General features: G+C 45.5%; 1 protein-coding gene across 2 annotated transcripts in view; it reads left to right on the top strand.

Annotated features, from left to right (window-relative positions):
• Positions 1–24,995, top strand: part of RANBP9 (RAN binding protein 9) — a 1,122,649-nt gene that overhangs the window by 460,617 nt on the left and 637,037 nt on the right. For both annotated transcript variants that reach the window (XM_069613547.1, XM_069613548.1), the window contains one exon: positions 17,808–17,830. In XM_069613547.1, coding sequence (XP_069469648.1) covers positions 17,808–17,830 — 23 coding nt within the window. The remainder of the gene's footprint in view (positions 1–17,807; positions 17,831–24,995) is intronic.

The raw sequence follows: 24,995 nt of genomic DNA, 5'->3' as shown, positions 1-24,995 counted from the left end.
TAGTTCAAGATGGTTACTCTCTCTCAAGTCCTCCAGGCCCTTCAACTTCAGGACTGGTTGGTGTCTCTCGACCTCAAGGATGCTTACTTCCATGTGCCGATCCATCCCAAGCACAAGAAGTACCTGAGGTTCGCGGTTGGCGACTCGCACTTTCAGTTTCGGGTCCTGCCGTTCGGATTGACCTCCGCCCCGAGGGTTTTCACCAAGCTCATGGTGGTGGTGGCAGCGCATCTCAGGCAAGGGGGGATTCACGTCTACCCCTACCTGGACGATTGGTTGATCAGGGGGAGCTCTCCCGAGCAAGTCCTGGATCATCTGTCCGTCACCTGCCACTCCCTTCACAGGCTGGGCTTTTCGCTCAATTTAAAGAAGTCCCATTTGACGCCAACACAGCGGCTCCAGTACATCGGAGCAGTGCTCCACACTTCCCTGGGGCAGTGTTTTCCTCCCCAGGTGAGGGCTCTTCACATTCAGCAGATAGTACACAAGTTTCAGCATGCCGAGACGCTCCCAGCGTTCGAGTTCTTGAGGTTGCTCGGCCTCATGGCATCCTGCATTCTTCTGGTGCCAGAGGCTCGCCTGCGGATGAGATCTTTGCAGTGGGCACTCAAGATGCAATGGTTGCAGTCCTCCGGCAGGATGTCGGACCCGGTTCAGGTGCCGCCCTCGGTCGCCCAGGACCTTCTGTGGTGGGCCGTCGAAGGCAACTTGATGAAGGGGGCTCCGTTTTGGCTTCCCTGGCCGGAGGTGACAATCGTGACGGATGCATCCCTCACGGGATGGGGAGCTCATGCCAACGAGCTGACAGTCAGCGGTCGTTGGTCTCCGTCGGAGTCCAGATTCCATATCAATCTGTTGGAGCTGAGGGCCGTCAGGCTAGCCCTGAAGGCTTTTCTGCCGACTGTGCGAGGAAAGAATGTCCTGATCCTGACAGACAACACAGTGGCCATGCACTACCTCAACAAAAGGGGGGGGGGGCAGGGTCACTTCCTCTGTGCAGGGAGGCGATGCAGCTCGAGTTCTGGGCCATCCAGCAGGAAGTTTCGATCTCGGCAGTTCATCTGGCCGGAGACGAAAACGTGACGGCGGACACTCTGAGCAGGCAGAGCACGATCTCTCACAAGTGGGAGTTGGCTCAGGAGATTCTCCTGGAGATCTTCGCCCTTTGGGGGACCCCTCAAGTGGATCTCTTCGCCTCCACTGTCAACCAGAAGTGCGATATGTTCTGCTCGCGGGAATTTCCTCCAAAAGGAGCCTTAGGAGACGCGTTCGTGGTGGCGTGGTCATTCCCACTGCTGTACGCGTTTCCTCCAGTCCCTGTCATCCCGCAAGTGCTGCGGAGGTTACGGAAGTTCGGTTCCCGGATGATCCTCATTGCTCCGGCGTGGGCTCGGAGGACGTGGTACCCAGACCTTCTCGACTTGTCCATCTGTCCTCCACGTCGTCTTCCCTACCGAGACGATCTGCTCTCACGGGAGGGGGGTCAGGTTCTCCATCCAGAGGTCAGATCCCTCAACCTTCACGCTTGGCTTCTGAAAGGTTGAGGTATAAGGATTGGGACCTCCCTGAAGACATGATGGAGGTGTTGCTCTCGGCCCGACGGCCAGCAACAAGTCTCTGTACTGTTGCCGTTGGCGTAAGTTCTGCGACTGGTGCAGAGTTCAGAATGTGGATCCTTTTGCATGTGACATCCCCATGGTTCTGTCCTTTTACTTTATTTGGCCCACAGGGGCTTGCAAGTGGGTGCCATTAAAGGTTACCTGGCGGCGCTGTCCATCTTTAAGCGCTCGTCTGAAGAGTGTTCCTACTTTAAAATCCCTTTAATTTCACAGTTTCTGAAAGGGCTCACTAATGTGTTCCCTCCGTCACCTTTCCTGGTGCCCAGTTGGGATTTAAACCTTGTTCTTAAGTTTCTTATGGGTGCTCCGTTTGAGCCTTTACATTCTTGCCCTTTGAGGCTGTTAACTCTGAAAACTGTGTTTTTAGTTGCGGTTACTCCGCTCGCAGAGTGAGTGTGTTACAGGCACTTTCTGTTAAGCCACCCTTCACTGTATTTCACAAGGACAGTGTTGTCCTTAGAGTTCGTCCTTCTTTTCTTCCGAAGGTGGTTTTGGAATTTCATTTGAGCCAGAAGGTTGTTCTTCCGGCGTTCTATCCTCCTCCACATTCTGGCAAGGAAGAGGAGAGGCTCCATAGGCTCGATCCTAGGAGAGCTTTAAGCTTTTATTTTTCACGCATGTCCCGGGTCAGAGTGGACGATCAACTCTTTATTGGTTACGCTGGAAAGCGTTTGGGACAAGCTGTGACGAAACAGACTTTGTCGCGCTGGATTATTTTGGCCATCTCGGAGTGTTACCGCTTGGCGGGTAAAGACCCACCGGCTGGCTTGCGGGCCCATTCTACCAGGGGTATGGCTGCATTTACTGCCCTGCAGAGGGGTGTTCCTATTCGCAACATCTGTGATGCAGCCACCTGGGCTTCAGTACAAACATTTGTACGTCACTATTCCCTCGATTCCATCCGAGGACAGGATCTGGCCTTTGGCAAGGCGGTCATTTTCTCTATTTGATTGGCAATTCTAAATTTTGATTCTAAATTCTTTCCCTCCTCCTTGCTCTGGTACTGCTTTGGGAGTCTGTCATAGATATGGAATACGTCGTCGGACCATCCCATCGAAAGAACGTTACCAGGTAAGAAAGTAACGTGTTCGTCTAAAGGCACTTGAGGGCGGAGATACCCCCCTCCCCACCACGCATCCGGACCAACATACGCTGTGCACCGCCTAGTCCGTGCCTCAACTCTGCCACACTAACAGATTTTGCACCAAATCTACCTGCATATAGGAATGTCACCAGGACTGAGGGTTAGGGTCCCCACACCTGGGGCGTGTGCCTCCTCGAGTACAAACTAAGGTCGCTTACGGAACCTCATCGATCAACGAAGAATTGAGGGTTGGGCCCCTGCTTGTCAGGGCGTGTGCCCTCCTCTGACCACACAAACACGCTTCCAAGCTTGCCCGGCTTGGGAACATGTTCCCGGCCTCCCATCTGGAGTGGTCTTAAGCGCACGTGGTGAACCCAGGAGGGCCGTACCCTGCCGTTTCCAGCTGCCCCCATCTTCTGAGTTTTCCGTTACGCTGCGCCGGGGACGTACCCCCACCATTATAAAACGAAACCAGATGCCAGAGTCAAGAGGTGCCTGAGAGTGCCACACTCTCATTAACCCGACAAACTAATGCTGTCAGATCTGCGTCTGCATACACATGCAAACTTATTGCAGCTTGCAGACCATTCCTCACTACGTCTAACAGCGTTACGCTAGCGAGAACCCTCATTATGGCTAAAATTGATTATTGCAGTGCTCTTTATCTTGGCACCAGCCAAGAGAACCTGAACAGACTTCAAACGACACAAAACAACGCCATTCGTGCTGCTTTAAACATTCCCCGACACCACCACATCACAGAAACCAGAAGTAAGTTAAATTGGCTACCTGTCAAACAGAGAATCTCACTCAAAACACTCGCCCTTACGCACAAATGCCTAGCCAATAAAGCCCCGATCTACCTTGGTAGTCGACTATCGCGCCACTCTACCTCACGACCTCTAAGAACAGCCCAATCCCACTGTCTAGCGATCCCCAGATTTAAATTGCAAAAAGCAGGGGGCTCAAGTTTCCCCGTCTTAGCTTCCAAATTATGGAACTCCCTCCCTGTTTCAATTAGAGCGGAAGACTCTTTCAATACCTTCAAAGCCAATACTAGATCTTGGCTTTTCAACCAGCTTTAAGGCCGGCTTCGCGCCTCTTCCCGACCTACCCTGACTTGCCGACCGCTACTATCACCTATCGGCACTGAAACTACTGTACATATGTATATAATATCCTCTTGCAAATGTATATAATGATTCTTTGCTAGACTTGCATATCGGAACCCATGTGTAATGATTCTCTGTTATACCTGCATATCTGTAACCTTGTACAAATTGCGCCCTGATGCCTCCGGGCCTGTTGGTTCGCGCGTTATAAATAAATAAAATACAAAATACAAATGAGGGACGCTACTCGCCGGTGGTGAATTTCTAAAAAACTCTTTGCCTCGATGCCTCTCCTGGCCAACGTGGGGTAATAGCCCACACGCACAAGCGTATTACTCTCGAATGACCTCCCCAGCGGCGTAGCCCTCACAAATCTGAGACCCGTCCTTCATGAACCCTAAGAGTAAACTCGCAAAATACAGGTTCACGCCAGCCATCGAACCTTCGAAATCTTCCACTGAGTCCAAGATGTCGAACGCGGGGTCTGATGCAGCGGCTACCAAGGCGGATGTCGCTGATCTGCTCACCGAGATGAGAGGCATGAGAGCAGACATTGGCGGCAAAATGGACAAAATCACACAAAGGATGGACAAAATGGATGACCGGCTGGAACAGGTCGAGCATAATCAAACATCTCTGAGCACATTGGAGGAGCAAATGGATCACCGCATCGCCGAGATAGAACACAAAGAAGAAGAAATACGCCTCAAGGTTGATGATCTTAAAAATAGAGAACGCTGCAACAACATAAGGGTCTTTGGTGTTCCCGAGAGAGAAGGTGAAACTGAACTCGATCTAAAGCAGACCCTACACAAGATTCTAAAGCTCCTCTTCAAGGATGATTCGGTGGATGAACCCAGAATAGACCGCATTCACAGAGCTGGGGGTGGCCGGGAGGCCCGAGGTCGGTACTGACCCGATTTCACAATTATGCTGACAGAGTAAGAATCCTGGAGAAGGCCAGGAATACCACACAACTTTCACTCGAAGACTCCAATATTTCACTCTACCAGGATTTATCTTCACTCACGCTGGCACTGAGGAAGAAGTGTTCCCCGATCACGAAGATGCTAAAGGACAAAGGCGTTGGATACAGATGGGGTTACCCGTTCTTCCTCACCTTTGAATGGGAAGGCTCGGCGGTGAGACTCGGCTTAGAGAGGGACATCACTGACTGTATAGCGGACCTGATAGGTCCCCGGGGGGGGGGGGTTCCTCCGTTGCGGAGTCCAAAAAGGAGGAGGGTGAGTGGCACCCCAAGGGCCCAAGGCGGAGAAGAATCCAAGGATCCAGAAAATTCCGTAGGATGAACAATTCCCAGGATATGGAACATTAAACGGAGGCATGGATTCTCCCATCATGCCGCATAACGCAAAAGAAACACTGAGGTGATAACAATGTGAGGCCCGGGAGCATGAGCGTCGCCTAACAATGAGTGGAGTAACTCAGCTCACTTGATGTCGATCTAACTCCCGGTGCGCGCCACTGATATGCCCGGCATAAAAGTCGAACACTTGCCTTACTGTCAGACACTGGACAGATGCCCAAGATCGAGGCTGGAAGTCGTATTTACAAGTTGGTTTTGATGAATGTTATGAGTGCAAAGTTGGGGGCTCACTGTTATATTGGTTTATACGTTGATAGGACCGCTTGTTTTGCGGTTCCCATTGGTGATCCGAGGCCGACTGGGTGTTAACCTGGGAGGACCGGACGCCGACTGCATGGGGGGGTGGGATGGGGTTGGTTAGGTGTGGATGGGTCGACACATAGTACACTGGAAGGCAAACCTGGGGGGCGGAAGAACACGAGGCAAGTTGATGAAGGAACCGAAGGCGTACTGGGCAGGTCACTCACTGGCCTCCTCAGGACATGTTGGGTCCCGATCTGAGAAAGACGGATCACGCCCCGTCCTATCAATTGACTCAAGGGCCATGAAGCAGGCGATTCAGCCATTGAAATATTCACATAAACTCTGTGATGTCTCCCGCACTTGCATCCATTAACAACACGTATGCACACTGAATGTAAAGGGACTGAACTCCCCCACAAAACGCTCCATGTTGGCCAGGGAATTTAGGCGGTCAAATATAGACATCCTGTTTCTCCAAGAGACAAGATACCGCAGAGGGGAGGAGATACTTATTCCATCTCGCGAGGTGGGCCCTTCTTTCTGGTGCTCCAATATCACAAAAAAAGTGGGAGTGGGGATTCTTATTCGCAAAAGTCTCCGATGGCGACTCTCAACACGTGGACGGACAACGAGGGAAGGGCTCTCGTGGTGGTGGGGAACATTCTCGGCACAATTTTCACACTGGCTACACTTTATGCACCCAACCAAGGGCAGAATAGGTTCCTCCATAAGATTACGGAGAAAGTCTTCACCATGGCACAGGGACACATAGATCTTGGGGGTGACTTTAACACCTGGATGGACTGCTCGATGGATAGACAAACTAGGGCAGATGTGCATGACCCACCCACCTCTCAAGATGTAGCCGAAATTAAACTTACCCTTGACCTATATGGTCTCACTGACAGTTGGCGTCACCTGCATCCAGCAGATAGATGCTTCACCTTCCACTCCCTCCCCCATGACACGCTCACGCGTATTGATTATATCTTTCTTAACGACGGCCTCCTGCGAATACTTCATGCGGCAAGTATTCATCCCACCGCGTGATTAGACCATGACATGGTCGTGGTCGATATGTGCTGGGACGACTTGGCCCCTCGAAACTCCAAATGGAGGTGCAACGATTCCCTATGGACTGACTCGGTTTTCAAGGAAACCCTTGAAACTGAGATTGAGCAATTCTTCCTTGCCAATGATACGGGGGAGGTCGGGAAGGTACACGTATGGGAAGCTGCTAAGGCCACCTGGAGGGGGGTACTCATTAGGGAAGGGGCCCAAAAAAAGAGAGAACGTGCACTGATAGAAAAAAACATCAGGGAAAAGCTCCACATAGCCCAGAAATTAGTACAATCTTCCCTGTGTGACAGATCCAAACACATGGCCGAAGCCAGTCGGCTCAGGGAAGAGCTCCGACTACTCAGCATTGGTAAGACAGCCCAAACCCTACAATATTTAAAACAAAAATACTATGAAAAGGGCGATAAAGCAGATGCTCTTCTGGCGGCACGTCTTCGGGCACAGAAAGCTGAAAGATGGGTAGATAGTATTGAAAGGGTTGATGGCACCCTCACAGATACGATCGTCACGTCTACTGAGGGTATACAGGAGGCATTCGCCTACTTTTATGAGGATTTATACACATGCGACTCCTCCCCTCCCCCAGCAAGCATTGACACTTACCTTAGAGAAGTTAGGATCCCCACACCCACACCCACAGAAGCCAAATCCTTAGACACGCCAATTACCGAAGAAGTCACAGAGGCCATAAAACGTCTAAAGACTGGGAAGGCCCCGGGAGATGATGGTTTCACACCCGGATTCTACAAGGCTTTCTCTACACTCATCGCCCCCTTCCTTGCATCCTTATTTAATCACATTTTCGAAACAGGCCAGGCGCCCCAGTCCTTCTCACAAGCCCTTCTCCCTGTCATTCCGAAGGAAGGGAGGGATCCCACGCGTTGCAGTTCCTACCGCCCCATCTCTCTTCTGAATATAGATGCTAAAATATATGCAAGAGTCATTGCAGCCCGACTCGAAACATACTTACCACAATTAATTCACTCTGATCAGGTTGGCTTTGTCATCGGGAGACAGGGTGCAGACACCATGAGGAAAACCTTACATCTTATCTACGAGGCGCAGGGAATGGGAGGGGACCCATCTCTTCTTTCACTGGATGCTGAGAAGGCCTTCAACAGGGTTGCCTGGGACTTCTTAGAAAGAGTACTAGTCCGGAATGGGTTGAGACCGAAGTTACGCCGTGCCATTACGGCCCTGTACACATCTCCCACAATATCAGTGACAGTAAACTGGGGCTATTCGCGATGGTTCCCTCTGGAAAGGGGAACGAGGCAGGGTTGTCTACTGTCAGCAATACTATTCGTGCTCTCTCTTGAGCCGTTGGCGCAGAGATTGAGGCAGGATGCTAGGTTAAAAGGCATTATGGTAGGAGATTGCGAATACAAACTAGGCCTCTATGCGGATGACATACTACTGCACTTAACTGACCCCCTAAGTTCTGTGCCGGCCGCGATCAGCATCATCGAAGAATATGGGGAACTGGCTGGCCTTAAAATCAACACCAGAAAGTCGATCCTCCTTCCACTTGACAAAAGTCGAGACTCTGAGGCAGATCGATTTGCTCCCTTAGGAGTAAAGGTCAGCCTCACCACGCTTCGATATTTGGGTATTAATGTGACCCGAGACCTTGACTCCCTTTATGAGGCTAACTTTCCCCCACTATCGCTCTCCCTCCAAAAGGACATCCAAAGGTGGTCCAGACTCACCATCTCCTGGCTGGGCCGATTAAATGCAATAAAAATGGTGATTCTCCCTAACATTCTTTACCTGTTCCAAATGCTCTCCATTAAAATGCCCAAAGAATACTTTACGTGCATGAGAAAAACCCTCTCAGCCTTCTTGTGGCAGGGCCAGAAGCCGAGAGTCCCCAGATCCTTGCTACAGCTGCGGAAGGACAATGCGGGAGTGGGCCTCCCGGATATAGAAGCGTATTACAGGGCAGCTCAACTACGTGTCCTAGTCCCGCACATCAGGCAAAAGTCAGAGCCACAGTGGATAGCCCTAGACAACTACCATCTCCGGCCATTCATTCTAAGGGAATGGTTATGGGTTCCGGGGCCCCAATTGCAAAATAGTGTTAAAAACCACCCTATTATTGGAACAGTATGGGCAATCTGGACACCAGGCAGGTAAATGGTGGGAGTAACAACCTGGCCATCTCCCCTTGGACACCTGTGGTCATCGGGGATTAGGGACGCTATCCCAGAACCAGGGAGCTTCGAGACATGGTACGATGCGGGATTAGAGAGGGCTGGTCAACTCTGGAGAGATGGTGCCTTTATTGCAATTCAGGACTTACAGGAGGCGCTCAACATAGGCCCACTCTCGGTTTTCCTATATCTCAGACTCAAGGGGGTGATGACAAAGGCGGTATGGAAGGGACAACTACAAAGGGATCTCACCCCGTTTGAAAGCATTCTCAACACATGCACGGGTTCAAAGGGCTTGATAAGTGCAATGTACTCACCGCTGATTGAGGTTGATATCACACCATCACACACACTGAGGAACAGGTGGGAATCGGACATGGGAAGGCAGATTTCGCAAAAGCTATGGCTCCAAATTTGCAGAAGGACAGCGAAATCTTCCATATCATGCCAATATAAATTGCATGCCGTTAAGTTGTTATACAGATGGCAATATGACCCGGTCCGGTTGGCCAAAATGTACCAAGGAATAAGCCCACATTGCTGGAGGGGCTGTGGAAAACAGGCCGATTACTGGCATATGCGGTGGGGGTGTGAGGCGGTCCAAGCCTACTGGACGGAGGTCCTCAGTTGGATCAAGGAGCTGGATGATGACAGAGAGGTACACCCACTTCTGATCTTGTTTGGCTTGGTTGAAACGGAAGACACAATTAAGAAAGCACCTAAAATGGTCTTGGGTTTACTGCTGGCCGCTCGAGCGTGCCTCACCATGGTGTGGAAAAGAGCAAGGCTCCCTAAAAAGACCGAATGGCTGAGTGTGGCCTTGAATATATATAGAATGGAAAACCTCACGGCGGTCCTACATGGAGATCGCACCTCAGTAGAGAATGCATGGTCGGAGTTTCGGGCTAAATATGTGATATAAAAAAACGTGTGCAAAGCGTTACAATGTTTGGAGGCATTATGGTTGATGGCCGAGTCTCGCTGCTAGGCCAAACTTGCAATTTCTAATATGTCTATGAATCCGATATCAGGTAGTTAATAGTGGTTCGGAGATAGATACTGGTTTCTTCCAGCCCTTCAGACGGTACTATGTGCAAGGGGGGGAGGGTAGGGGTAACTGGGTTTGATGAACCTACTCAAAGTTTATGCAATGTGCATCAGATCCCAAACGTTTTTATACACTGTTTTGCTATCGATGTGATATTAATTTTTTTTTGTACCTAACCGTTCGGTTGTAAATGCCTGTATATGATTGTCAAACTTTTATTTTGAAAACTAATAAAAAGACGAATTTAAAAAATAAAAAAAAGAGCATAATGCATCTGACAGAAAAAATAAATGGCAGGCTTTTCTCAGAAATGTAACCTCCAAGGATTCTAAGATGTTCTGGGCATTGGTGAACGGGAACATGGGTAGTACCAGTTACATCCCGATAAACAGTGTCTCATGATAAATGGGAGACCTGTGTCACAGAAATCTAGATTATTCTCCCATTGACACCCTATAAAGGACTCCTTTGGATAAATTTGATATTAGCAAATAAAGTGCTGGTGATATTGAAGTTTTGATAAAAAAGCCCTCAAGAACTCTGGCACTCGGAGACCTGATGACCGTAACCTGATTGTGAAGGAAGATCCCGGTACTTTGGCTATTATCATATATACATATTTTGTCCTTACTGTGACTTCTAATAGGATACCCTTTTCCTGGAAACATTCATTGTTGATTACAGTTTTTAAGTCTAGAATTAGCGATAATCCTACAAACTAAAGGCTTTTGGCCATGTTTGATGTTTCAAGTCGGGTCTTTGCTACCATTTTACTAGGAACTCTTAGGAAATGGGCATGGGAGAAGGGTATTTTGCATGTTGCCCAAACCGGCTTTCGCAGCCATTGATTGACTCTAAACAGTATTCAGATTCCAGGGACCCTTGACCGAGCCATAGCGGGAAGGGGTCCTCCTATTTATTTGGTATATGTTGATTGCAGTCTGCATTTGACTGCGTAAATAGGACCAAATTATGGACAAAGCTCCACATTTGGGGCATTGATAGAGGCCTACTTAACATGCTTTGCTAGCTTCACTCAAATATGGCTGTCCATGTTCAACTTGATGGTATGGGCCAATTTACAAATTCAATGAAAGCAAATGGAGGATTAAAACAGAGGTGTGTGTTGACCCCCTGCTTTTTAACCTCTATATGGCACACCTGCCAGATACCCTAACTAGATGTAGTGAATTTCCGCTGAAATGGGTCTTCCCATGCATATGCGGATGCCATAATTATTATGGACCATACTAAGATCGGGCTCAAAAGGGCTAGAACAGCCATAATTATTACTCTAGAGATCGATTTGATGATACATCCTAAGAAAGCCTGCATGATGTATTTTGGAGTCAAAAGGTATTCTGATGACAGCACTTTATGTAGAGAATGATATATATTTAAGATTACTTTGTCCTACATATATCGGGGCTCTTTAAGCTCTTGTAAAAGATCTGAGCGGGAGCTCATGGCTTCCATCGATTTAAAAACAAATAGAAATTTGGGATTCATCATGCGTATTATAAGTATGCGGCATGGTTTTAGTACTAGTAGACTGTTACTGTCTACAAACAAAGCCTTGTGTCAACCGTCTTATAGGGCCTTGAATCTCAGAGTAGTCCTGATCGCTCAGTTAGAAAGTACTATTCTGCGATGCATGTTGTGTCTTCCCAACTGTGTGCCTGTGTGTACGATAAAATTGGAATTAGGATTAACCTCGTTGGCTAATATTAGAAAGCTGACTATGTGGCTCAAATGATCAAACTACCTACTATGCTGATTTTTGCTTTATTGGGAAAATAATTGTTAGAAGGAGAAACCACAATTACTAGAAAGGCTTAGAATGTCTTGCCTCACTTTTTTGGAGAAAACACAATGGCCCTGTTAGGCAAGATTGTATGTAGTAACCCTGTGGGAGATTACACCAGTCTTGTCCTTTTGGCAATAGGGAACCCAAAGTTTGGTATATGTATGTACTACACAAGTTGGTAGAGTGACTGAGCAGCCAGACTTATCTCAAGAGGAGTCAATGTAAGTTGCAGAGATGCAACATAGGGATTCACAGTGCCAAATATTCAAATAACACTTAAACTCAAGGTTTCTTATCAAAATATTTATTAATTTAAGTCTGTTTTAAAATGAGCCTTCTTTAGAAAGGAAAAGTTGCAACAATCAAATACACTTTAAAAATACACTCCTTCAGTTTCAGTTAAGTAGATACCCTTTGGGGATGTCACACACATACTTCCTACACCCTCAGGTGACTTCAATAGCTAGGACACTGTGGACATTGATATATCGGTTAACAAGTTCTCTGAACAGGTAAGTACTTTACAATCCCCCAATTAAGTATAGGTTAACCCTTTCCCAGCAATAAAGGTAACTTATGTATGACTTTCTGAGGGACAGATAAACGCAAAGTCAAAGGGTCAGAAGAGTCTGCAGGGAGCCAGGACAGCAAATGTCAATTGAGCAAAGTCTAGGGGAGCTGAGGAACTTCTTGTAGATAGCACAAAGGTCTTGCACAATATTATATGGAGAGTTTGTAGAAAAGAATCACTGTCGGGCCACAAGCTGGGGAGGCTTGTGAAAAGCATAAATGCAAGCAACTTTGCCAAAGGCAGCTAATGCAAGTCTCCAGTGAGAGCAAACAAGCTACAAACAACAAGAGGTAAGTACCCCTACTTAGACAGTGCCTTAGGTCGGAAGAAAAGGGCCCATATGGCTTCTTTTGCAGTCCTGCAGATCCGCTGTTCCTGGGCCTCAGTCGTGGGGACAAGCGGGAGGATGTCTGGGGGACTCCTGCACTGCGGTTTGAAGGTCGGCAGCAGCAATGGGCTTACTCCAGATCAGCGGCACTTTGCGGTTTCAGCTACTGGTAAATAGCACCACCGCGGTTCTTGGACACCTTGTGAGCTCCCCTTGCTTCTGGGGTCCAGCAATCTGTTGAGGTGGTTCAGGCTTGGGTCACCCTGCTTTGGAAGGGTCCTCAGGATCTTTCTGGAGCTCGTGTCCAGCTTAAAGACACTATGCACTTGTTTCTGGCATTCCTGTCCCCTGGCACTCGGTTCCAGCAGCAGCAAAAAAGTACAGCCAGCAGTGAGAGGGGTTTCAGTCAAGTTCGTCTTGGGGTCAGTTGGTCCCACCAAACCCAAGTGAAGAAGTTGTCCATTCCTGGCTTCTCTAGTCGATGCTTGGAGCTTCAGCACTGCAGCAGGGGTTCTCCGGGCAAACCAACGGTCCAGCAGGGTGCAGCAAGCTTCTCTTCCAGTTTCTTCTTCAATTGGTTCGTCCAGAGGTCGACTCTGCCTTCTTTGCAAAAGACCTCGCCTTTTATGCAGGTTTCTCCCATTAATTTGCAGCCTAGCTGTCACTCACACGGCGGGGTGGCTGTCCGACAAGGACAGCCAGCCAGGCAATCATCTTTGGGTGCATTCCTGTAACGAAGGAGACTAAGCACAGGGAGTTTCGATAACCTCCCTCTCTTCCTGCCCTGCCAGACATGCAGGAGCCAGAGGTGGGCTTCACCAGTGAATCCCGCCAAAGACAAAACAAACACCTGGTTTGGCGTGCAGAGTAAAGCCCAAGAAAGACCTCACAAGCAAGAAATGGCAAAAAAAGAAGACGTCCTGCCGTAAAAATGCACAGTTGTAGGAAAATTTAAACCACTGCCACCAGCCATTAATTGTAGTGAAAGTAACATTAAAATATTACATGAGAAAGTAGACAAAGGCGGATACTAAGGAACCCCCAGGCACTCCACATAAGGTGGTGTGTGCTGGGGCTACAAAGAGAAAAAGGTAAGTAAAGTCAATTTTACTTTACTACTCTTGGAAACAGTAGTTTTTCCAAGAGAAGGTATTTAAACCTTAAGAGAAATCCAAAAGGATTTCTCTGTGGCACTGCACTGAGGGTGCTGTGTCTCACCATACAAAAGGTGATGCCTAGGGAGTTTGTCAGACTCCAAAACCAAAAGAAAGAGTTCAAATCAGATAAAAATACATGAGGGAATGAGAAAAAGGTCTCACTCACTCCAGGATAAAGATTAAAAGTCCTAAAGTCCAGCAAAAGAGCTGGGGGTCTCTAAGGTAGAAGGGAATTTGTACAGAAATGAGAATTCTCCCTAACGGGCCCATTGACTGGACTGTGGAATTTCATATGCTGATCATACAACTATGTGAGATGGCTTTTAGTTGGGAATTTTGTGCCAATTTAGAATTATTCAAAGGTTAGCGTTCACAATCAGGAACATGTTGAGCATACATATACTCTAGGCACATTGCAGCCCTATTTACTTGCCCAGGACCTAGAGTTAGGAGGTTTTTCATGCTAGCTAGGTTTAATCCGCTCCCTTGTTTGGTAGTTGCAGGCACCCGATTGAATATACCAATATACCAAAGGAGAAGAAAGTATGTTGTCTTTGTTTAGACACTAATAAAGTAGAACCACTTGTGTGACATATGGACAGAGAGGTGATGGACAGCCTTGTGTCATGCCGGAACAAGATCACTGTAAGGAAGGACATGTATCTAAACCTTGAAAGACCTTCAAAATGACTGTGTGACTCGTCAGCCAAAAATGCTAATAACCAACCCTACTAAAACCCCACCCCTCTGCATTCACCTCTCAAACTCTAACTTAACACAACCATACCTCTAAAACCACAGCAAACCGCACATGCTTCACTACACTGCAACAACAAAACAAACCACACATAGCCTTACACAATAGCACACGACGGATACTGACTGGAAACCATACCAAAAAGCTCAGCGAACGGTGTTAACAGAACTCAAGCTGCCAACAGCAAATCACAGTTCTCTTGCGCTTTTTCCAAACTTTATCCTTCTCACGTACCCCAACCCACCCCCTTTTCTTTTCAGATCCGCCAGAGTGCCAGGGAATCACTCTGGTGGTGATAGTGTGCAGGATAAATATCCTTTAACATTAACACATCCTTACCCAATTTCCAGCACTTGATAAGAAATGTATGGAACCTATTGGCCCTTTTGTTTACAACCTTTGTACATTGAAGACCTCCACGTTTTGGGGTAGATTTATGCGTGGATCTACTTCATCTATAATAATTGCCATCATGAACTTCTGAGAGGTGGCACTTTCAATGAGAACTGCTTCTTCTAGAGAGTTGGATATAGACTCTTGGTTCTATATGATTGGTGCATTGGGTATATTAATATAGTAGTGAGCCTTGCAGGTTGTATTTTAATCTTTCTGTTTACTATCTATACAACGACTGTCCTGCTGTTTCTGATCTAATGGAATGTGTTTTTTCCCTTCTTAGGTATTGTAGGAATATGTTTTTACTTCTCTTTTTGTATATTGATGTTCTGTTTTAATGGAAATTTAATTATGAATCATATTTTATGTAGGTGTGAAAGGTTTTAATACTGTAGCACACCAATTTTAAAAATAAAGGAATAATAATGTTAAACCTTTTGAGAACTTTCTGGGAGGCAGCGGGGCACACTACAATGTGTGGACCTTTTATTCAGAACAAGGTCAAGAAACAGATGAGCAGGAGAATAGGAAGGGGGCCTCTTCTTTGCAAAATACCTAGGTAAGGAGTGCCAAAGTAGGGGGAATGGGCAAATTCTTTCATTTGGAATGGTAGAAAATCACAAATGGCTAACCGGTCCCAAGTATAGTTGAACATAGATACTACAGAGAAAATGTGCATAGACAGCGCAATATACGACTGAAAGAAGGCCAAACTGTTCATAACGTTTACCCCCTATTACTGGATAAGGTACAGTAACTTCTAATTAAGGGAGCAATACAAAGCGTACCACACGCGGAGAGGAATAATGGAATGCATGCCTTTTACCTGACTAAACACTACATCCCAGTCTGGATTTAAGACCAATAAACCGATGGCGAAAGACTAGACAAATCAAGATGTCGAGTCCGGATGATAGCTCCGGGGCAACGATTTTGTCTTGGAAGCAAGACAACATAGAGCAACAGAGGTTTGAAACACGGTCCCGTGCTTGGAGACTATCTACGGTATTAAGCACACTATAAAATATGAATGACTGGATCTCATATTAATGTAAAGGGGAGATTACATGGCAACAATGGAGCTCAGAGGCGTAATTGAATGCACCCAATCCATTGCAGATGCCTATGATTTCAGAGGGTGCACACAAAATGACCAATTCAAGGTACTTCAGTTTGGAATAGACTTGGCACAAAGTATGTTTACAAAATTCCTTGCTGTAGGTTTACGAAATTCCTTGAGTATGGAATGTGGGCACCTACAGTTACTATATGGATCCAAGAAGCATCTCGGAGAATGTAAAAACCTGAAACACTAGTTTGTTATGCAAATAGATAGAAGTGTGATGTTATTGGTTAGAGCAGGGCCCTCAATCCACTACTTGACAATGAAAAGAACATTCTTTTACTTGCTGTGTTTATTAACTAGGGCTGGCCATACAACTCCCTAAGGCATTCCCGCACATCCCTACATCGCAGCAAACGGTGCCATGGTGGAATAAAAGCGAAAAAGAGTCTGGGCACCCTAATAGAAAGTCAAAGTAGATTCCAATGTTTAGTGGTGCAAAGAGCAAAAGGTTGTATTTGCGTTATGCACAACTGGGACAAGGAAGAGCAAGAAGAAATTGCAACTAATATCTCAGAGTGTGAATTCGAGAATAAGGAGAAATAAGAGGAAAAATATGGTGGTTTGAACAAAGAGGAACAAGTTGAGAGGCAGGGAATCCTAGAAACGAAGCGGAGCAATAGTCGAGACTAGACCAAAATCAGTGATGAAATTAGAAGTTTACGAACCTGAAAGGAAAGAAATGAGCAAAGCTTTCAGTATAGTGTATAGATCAAAATGACAGGACAGCGTGGTATTAGTAATAAGAGTAGCAAAGAGAGAAGAATCAAAAACCATACTTAGATTAATTCAAGCGAGGAATTTGAGCAGGAGAAAACAAATAGCGGCAGATGAAATGTAGGAGAAATTAAAGAAGCCGAAAAGAACTTCAGTTTTGGATGGATTGAGATGGAGAAAATTAGCAGACCTCCAAGACTGAATTGTGGAAAGAAAGTGTGAAGTGAGTCAGCAAATGAGGTACAGTTAGGGATTTTTTGTCTAAAAATGGTTGGAAATAAGAAATAATAGTGGAGAGGGGAATAGTATAAACAGATGAAATAAGACTGAGAAGAGAGCCTTAATTGCAGCCTATGCAGAGAATATGAATCTAAAAATGTGACCATCTTCAAAACTAGTTGGACATAATAACATTTCCTGTACAACATGTAGCGGTCTCAATTTAACATATTCCTGTTTTGCATTGCTGTTTTTGTAGGAGAGGGGACAGATGGTAATTTATTCTGTAGCACCCGTCCCCTTCCCAATTCCACCCCAAGTCCCTGGGCACAACTTTCTTTGTTCTATCCCTCTGGACCCATACTGTGGAATGGGATGTGAACACACAAAGTTTAAAGCATATCACTCATGAGTGGAAGCGTGAATTGCAAACCGAGTTGAATTTGGAGGTTCAGGAGGTGCAAGGGGTTTGGCAGGGCCAAGGGAACTATCCCTTATATGCAATGGAGTAATCATATTACCAGATTATCAATGACTATTAAGAGAACACAATGTAGCCCAGTTTTGAAAAAGGCCCAAGTAAGGCTGAAACACGGTTCACATTTGGGCATTTATACAATGGGCACTTAGGAACAATAAAATGTCCACCTGCATTTGTTTCAAATCTTGGCGTATTCTTTGAAATATATAATTACGCGTATAACTTTTGGAGCGTCTAGCGCACCTTAGGGACACATCATGACGAGTGTTGTATACCATGTCTTTGCTTTTCAACATTGTTTGGAATTTGATGTTGAACTTTCTGTACAGAAAGATAATAACCTGAGGCGATGCCGGTCGTGCAATTAAAGTACTTGAGTTAAAATAATATGAAAAGCTGGGCTGATTTTTTTTTTTTTTTCTTCAAGTGCACTAGCTCAAAATCTATCAGTCTTGTCTTGTGGGTTATGTGAATGATTTTTTCCTGTTGGTTATACAAAGACTGATTCATCTTTTCCTTTTACAGGGATCGCATTCACTGACTTACCGGTAAGAAATGCTTGCTGTTTTTCTCTGTACTTTTGAACACCATTCAGTGCTTAGTTTTTTATTTTGCAGAATTTTTATGTTGGGGTGAAGTGATATTGTTGTCTGAAATATTGGGAATCTCTTGACAGAAGCCAAGGCCGGTGTGCGGGGGGGGGGGCGGGGGGGCAGTTTGAGGTGGCTTGGACAACCCATATGAAGGTAAACTACGGCAGCCAAGCAACCAACTAATGGTAGCAATCCTAGTAAGGTCCGGCATTCCCAACAATTCAAGCGCTAGGCAGCCGGGTGCAGTCATGCCAGTGTAAGGCATTTCTCCCATGTGTAACTGGTTTGAGTATCTGAATGGGCTGCAACCAGTATGAGACATTAGTAGGGAGTCTAACACCTCATTGCATGCATGTGCACCATAGTATTACACAAGGGGGGTACAAATAGAGGGCCCCATTAGAAACCCAACGATGGTCGCTCACAGGGAAGCAAGCTAAAACAGTGCTCCTGGTTAAATAAACAGTCTGGTTTTTTAAAAATAAGCGGGACCCGCTTTCCTTTATGTAATTGTATACCTTAAATCAAACATTGATCCACGTGCCATATGCCTTGAAGAACCCTTAAATGAGTCTCTCATTTAACCCAAAATGGGAACAGTGTTTTAACCATTTCATTTAATCCATTATACACATATTTAGTCTCATATGTTCTGCCTTAGAGAGGCCCTAGCATGTCCATTGGGGCCGACCGGGACCCAATAATTCACTTTTGTTGACTACTTCTTCATATGAGTAAGTGTTGGCAATTGATAACCTGTGCCTACACCTTTGTTAAACTTTGTTTGCATATACCTCCAATCGATCCCCAGAGAATGTGAGCATTTAGATCCATTAAATCTCTGTTCAACTCAAATCCTATAGGTTACCAGAAACGTGCTTATTCACCTTGGTTAAATATTTGTTCAACATATCATGTAGATTACATGAGCAAGTGTGCATTCACTTGAGGTACTTAATATTTAAATACTTTGTGGATTAACATGAAACGTAAGCATTCATACAGGCCACTCCTACGCTCCCGGGTGACCCGGCAGCCCGCACATGCAGGGACCGGGATCCCATTCTGTGTTCCGCTTTCCTACCTGCTTCCTTATTCTATACTCGCTCCCAGCCTCTCACTCTCCCTCATTTACAGACACCAGCCGGCAGAAAACATACGGCAAATGCCGAGGCAGAAGGGGAAAGCAGGTTGCAGGTAGACCGGCAAGACCTGCTCTATTCAGGAAGTTAAAGCAGAGTTCAACAGACTAGCGAAACAAGGTCCATGTAGGCCAACAAAACTGAGTCTATACAGCGAGGAAACTCAAGCATGCAAGCAGTGCATAGGTCTAAGCACCTATAATACAAACAAGCTCTAAAGGTTCAAATCGGAATACTTATTTTAGGACATTCAACATTGGATGAGGAACAGAAAGAAACATTTGACTGAACGATTGAAACCAGATAGGCCAGAAAAGCTGTGAATGCATGTAATGTTTGTGCCTATAGATATAATTCTTTCTTCTGCCCGTAGACGTGACGAGGGCACCTGGAATTAGAAGTATTGCTGGCACGAAGTAGTTGTCTTATTATTCTGGAGACTTATAAACAGTTCATCTTTGATGTGGTTTAAAAATGGGAGTTATATGTTTGCTCATCTTAATGTCACACGACTTTGGATTGGGCAAGCCTGGCTCAATTATGTCCATGTGGTGGATGGAACTTTAAACAATTGAGTAATTATCCTCTATGCAATGGATGCTTTACGATACCCGGGTCTGATTGAGAAATGTAGATGTAGAGCTATTCTACTTGGTGTGGAGAATAAATAGAGCCCTGTGAAAATAACTATGTATATATATATATTTGATTAAACAAAAGAAATGTTTCTAGTACTTGGAATGAAAAAAGAACCGATGCGGCATAAGGGTTTGTGAAAGTAAGTGTAAAACTCTCATTAGTTCTGTCCTGTTCATTTTAATAACGAAAACTGTACAGCCCTTTTAGGGAAAGGTTTAACCAGTATGTATGATGTACAACATTATTTGACTGTAAATTAAGAATAGGTGGGGCAAAAATGAATTCCCAGCATTGCTAGATCGCTCGTAGCACATGCCACTGACATTGCCGGCCCCATCACAGAGGGTAAGTTGGACTTCCTAGCTATCAGGGAAACCTGGCTCCATAGTGCAGCAGGACCTGCTCTCATGCTAGCGATCCCCGATGGCTATACTATAACCAGACAAGACCGTGACAGTACCCAAGGAGGTGGCATCGCCAACATCTCTAGAATATCTCTATGCCTACGACTAGCCCCAGCCCATTCGTCCCAATCGTGCGAAGCCCTTTCTGCCAAACTCCAGATAAATAACTCTCAAACTTTGACCATTCACCTAATATATAGACCGCCTGGCCCACTGGGTACCTTTTGAGGAGGACCTGCACAACATACTTACCAACAACCTCAAACCCTCCACGCAAATACTCTTATTAGGGGACCTCAGCCTTGGCTTTATGGACCAAACAGATAAACATGCCACAGATATAGCTAACACAATTAAGGCATTAGGTCTTTCACAAAAAGTTAACCTACCGACCCATCAAAAAGGTAGAATACTGGACTGGATAGCGGACTGCAATTGCACAGCTACCATATCTTCCATCCTACCGCTCTCCTGGACAGACCACTCACTGGTGTCCTTCGACCTATCTACTACAAGATTTACCCCTCAGGTACCCCCTACTAGCGCCACCCTGCCTAACCAGAAATAAAAAAAGTATCACAGCAGAGAAAATGATCCCTGCTATCCTTCCCACCCTCCACTCCCTACCAGAAAATCTTGACCCCAGCTCCCTAGTTCAAGAATTTAACAACATTATGCTCTCCAACCTGGACAGAATTGCCCCCCTCAAACTTAGGCCTAGTAAACCTATGGCCCACCTAAATAAATGGTTTATGCCCCAATTTAAAGACCTCTGCACATTAAAAAGAAAAAGCGAAACCAATTGGAGACTATGTCCTTCTAGTGAGAATAACACTAAACTATCCTCTCTGTCCTCACTTTACAAGAAAGAAATCTGCCAGGCCAAACGCAAATCGTATGATCGCATTGCCAACTCTAACTCTAATATGAAAGAACTTTTCTCCATACTTCAAGAACTTGAATCCCCAATTGTGGCTCCCGACATCTGCTCAAAAGATAAATCTTGCTGCTCAGACATACAACAAGCTCTAGCCACCAAAATTGTCAACCTGCAAAATAAAATTCAGCAAAAAAGTTGAACCTACAGCATTCGCTCAACAGCCCTGCGACTAATGTCCCACTACGGACCACAATAACACGTTCAACTTCTCTAAAATGTCTTCCCTGGAAGTAGAAAAAATGATCCTGTCTCGGAAGCCTTCCAATTGCAAAGGTGACATATGCCCGGCCCAACTTATAAAAGACGCTGCCAGAGAACTATCCCCATTTATTACCAAATTGATCAACGCCTCTTTTGCCACAGGTACCATCCCTGCCAACCTCACAGTCTTGGGTGCTACCGCTCCTTAAGAAACAATCATTAGACCCACTCATCCCCACCAATTACCGACCCATCACCGCGGTGCCATTCCTACTCAAAATTCTAGACAAAGCTGCTTACGTTCAAATTCAAAAACACCTCGAACAGTTTAAACTCCTTGGTGACGGACAATCTGGCTTCCGCCCGTTACATGGAACAGAAACAGCCCTTATTGATTCAAAGACCCAAATCGACGAGCTGAGGGACAAAGGGAAGTCAGTACTTCTGCTCCTACTTGATCTTTCAGCCGCGTTTGATCTGGTCAACCACAATGTCCTCTGCCGACACCTTGACTCTGCTGCCCACTTCTCCCCGGAAGCTATCAAATGGATTAGGTCCTTCCTTAATGAGAGAACAATGAGTCTTCTCTCCCTCTGCAGCTGCTGACCCGACGCCCATTCTCTGCGGGGTCCCTCAAGGATCCTGCGTCTCACCAACGCTCTAATATCTTCACCAAACCATTGTTCGATGATCTGGACAATATGTTTGTCACCTACACGAACTACACAGATGACACCCAGATTCTCCTCCCGCTTTCTGGGGATCACAGCAAGGACACGGGGTTGGTGAACAAAGTATATCTTATTATTATTATTATTATTATTATTTTGCATTTTTAAAGCACGCACACAGCCCGCGGGCAGCGAGGCGCTGTTACAGGAATTGGTTTTTTTTTGTTTGTCTTAGTTGCGAACGTGCTTAAATACCCAGAGGTTTCTAAGCGCGGACCAGGGGATCGAACCTGTGTTGCTTCGTGTCATCTTGCTTCAATGGCAAGAACGTTGCCGCTGAGCTATCCTCCCAGGACAAGCTTGGATGGCCACTCACGGCCTCTGCTTGAACGATAAAACGGAGTTGATCATTCTGGGTTCACAAGCCAACATCAAAAAACTAGGGCAAGAATTCTCCTTCTTCAACATTGATGGGAACATCATTAAAGTCTCCAAGGAGGTAAACACCCTTGGCTTCTACTTGGACTCCACACTGTCCTTTGATAAACGGATCAAATCACTGACCTCATCCACGGCTTACACGTGTAAGCTTCTAAGAGCAGGAAAGTCATTCCTCTCTGACGAGAGCTGCTTGATCCTGGCCAGAGCCTTAATACTCTCCAGAATTGACTACTGCAATGCTCTCTGCAGTGGTGCTAACAAAACTATCCACAAGCTCCAAACCCTCCAAAACAATGCCTTTAGAGCAGCCCTTGGCACAAATAGAAGAACCCACATCTCCCCTCTGAGACGCCACCATAAATGGTTATCCACAGCTAACAAAATACAGCTGAAATTGTTATCTTTGACCCACAAAGCTCTCAACAACGTGGCGCCTATGTATCTGATAGCTAAACTCCAGAGAAGAATCACTCATAGACCCACTAGAACTGCAATGCTAATTGTTTGACTATACCCAAATACAAGCTTACCACCATTGGTGGTAATAGCTTCCCGGTAAAGGCAGCTAAATGTTGGAATTCACTGCCTCACAACCTGAGAGCTGCCCAACCCTACTCACATTTCAGAAACAATGTTATAAAACATATCACTACAGACCCATAGCCTTGACCCACTATGCTTTGCCTGCCACTAGGGCCCAACCTAGAGCCTAGTGATTCACTGAGTCAATACATGCTTGTGTGTACCATAGCATACTGGTGCTATTCCAGCATCAGTAAAGGGATTGCCCTCTGTATGTACTTATTCCACTGTTATATATTGGTTTCACTCTGACAGCTCTGTATCTATGCAACTTCTGTATTTAAGCACTTGTATCTTTGTAACTATGTAAGCCTTGCATCTTCATTCTGCTGCGCCCTCTTACCCTCGGGTCTGGTGCGCATAACAAATAAATAAACAAACAAACAAAAAAGTAGACTAGCTACAGGGGAAGGATGTCCTGAGGCTGCTGCTGTCTGGGCAGTGTTTAATTTGATTTTCAAGATTATTGGGATCGAAGTTCCTGCAGTTTGTGTAACTAAAATCTAGGGTCATAAAAAGCATTGCGTCCTGTTTTTTTGTTGTCGTTATATTTGTTATTTTCATTGGGCGTTTGTCCTTCTAGGGGATACCATATGAATGTAGGTCTAAGAATTAAACTAACATGATTAATGTCCTTTGTGGTCCGCTCTATAAAATCAAATGAACTCGTCATGAACAAATAACACTGCTGCAAGTCTATCCAGATCCTTCTTTGTCCATGATGAATTAAATTGGGATTTGAGAAATACCGACCAATTGCACTATTAGATGTAGTTGGGAAAGTGTTTGGCTCACAGCTGTTAGAAAACTTTCAAAAATGGTCCAGGAAATCGGGACACGAGGACCCTCTACAATCAGGGTTTGTGAAAGATGGGGGAACTGCACCTAACATTCTCTTATTAACCACCCTAAAAAGTAAGGTTCAAGAAGGAAATCCAAAGATCTATCTTGCTTTTATTGACCTGGTCCAGGCCTTTGACCAGGTCAACCGTGAAACACTGGGAAAAACTAATATCGAGAAATTGCCCTGAAAACATCTTAGGGCTTATTAGAGCCCTTCATCTCAAGACACTACTATCAGAGTGCGTTTAAATCAAGGGGGGGGGGTGCTATCCGAATGAATTCCAACGACAAGAGGAGTGAAACAAGGGTGCCCTCTTGCACCAACACTGTTTAATTAATATCTTTGGGACATTGAAGAAAGCGGCCAGGAGATCCGGTCTTTCCCACCTACAGCAGGGAATGTTAAGATCCCAAGATTACTCTATGCGGATGACCTTATTTTAATGGACTATACTCTGGTTGGTCTTCAACACCAACTAAATGAATTGGCGTTATATATAAAGAAGAATAACTTAGAGATCAACAAGGCCAAAACCAAAGTTATGACCATGGAGAAAAAAACTACCCGCATTGAGAATTTTAGTTGGATCCTGGAAGGTGAGAAAATAGAACAAGTGGTACAATTCAAATATCTGGGGTTAATCCTCAGTAATAACAAACAAGAGCGTCCCATGCAACTCCACCTTTTGGAAAAGGCAAAGTAATTGGCAAATCAAGCAAAAATAATAGACAGAAGATTTGGCCGATTTACAGCAATTCTCTTGATTCAATTTTATAAAGGGAAGGTGGTCCTGTCTTTGATCTACGGTGCAGACGCACTACTGATGATTCCACAAGATTTCTGGAAACGACTAGGTTTGTTTTGGAAACATACTTTGAATTTACTGCAATCGACACCAGCAAAGACCATATGCCAGGGACTCTGTCTGCAATCATTGGAATCGATGGTTGCCAGAAACTCATTAATGTTATATAGGAAGTCCCTGACTACCACCTGCCCGAACGTAATGTCCATCATACACACGGCAATTGAAGAACAGAAAAGTAAAATTCTGATGTGTTGGATGAAAGAACATCAAAAAACCCTTGTGGAAATAAACAGCTCCGAGGAAGAACTCATTCGGAACCCGAATAAAGTAAAACAAAAACTGCAGGAATACGACTGGATACAGACCACATCTCTGGATCAAAGAAGCAAATTGACAAGCCACTTGCCACCAATAACAAGAGGCTTAAATGATCTACCAAATTATTTAA

Source organism: Ambystoma mexicanum, chromosome 5p (genome assembly GCF_040938575.1).
Source record: "Ambystoma mexicanum isolate Mex_15411 chromosome 5p, UKY_AmexF1_1, whole genome shotgun sequence".
In the NCBI taxonomy this organism is placed as follows: Eukaryota; Metazoa; Chordata; class Amphibia; order Caudata; family Ambystomatidae; genus Ambystoma; species Ambystoma mexicanum.
The sequence above is the reverse complement of the archived record's forward strand: the minus strand, read 5'-3'. Positions and strand labels throughout refer to the sequence as shown.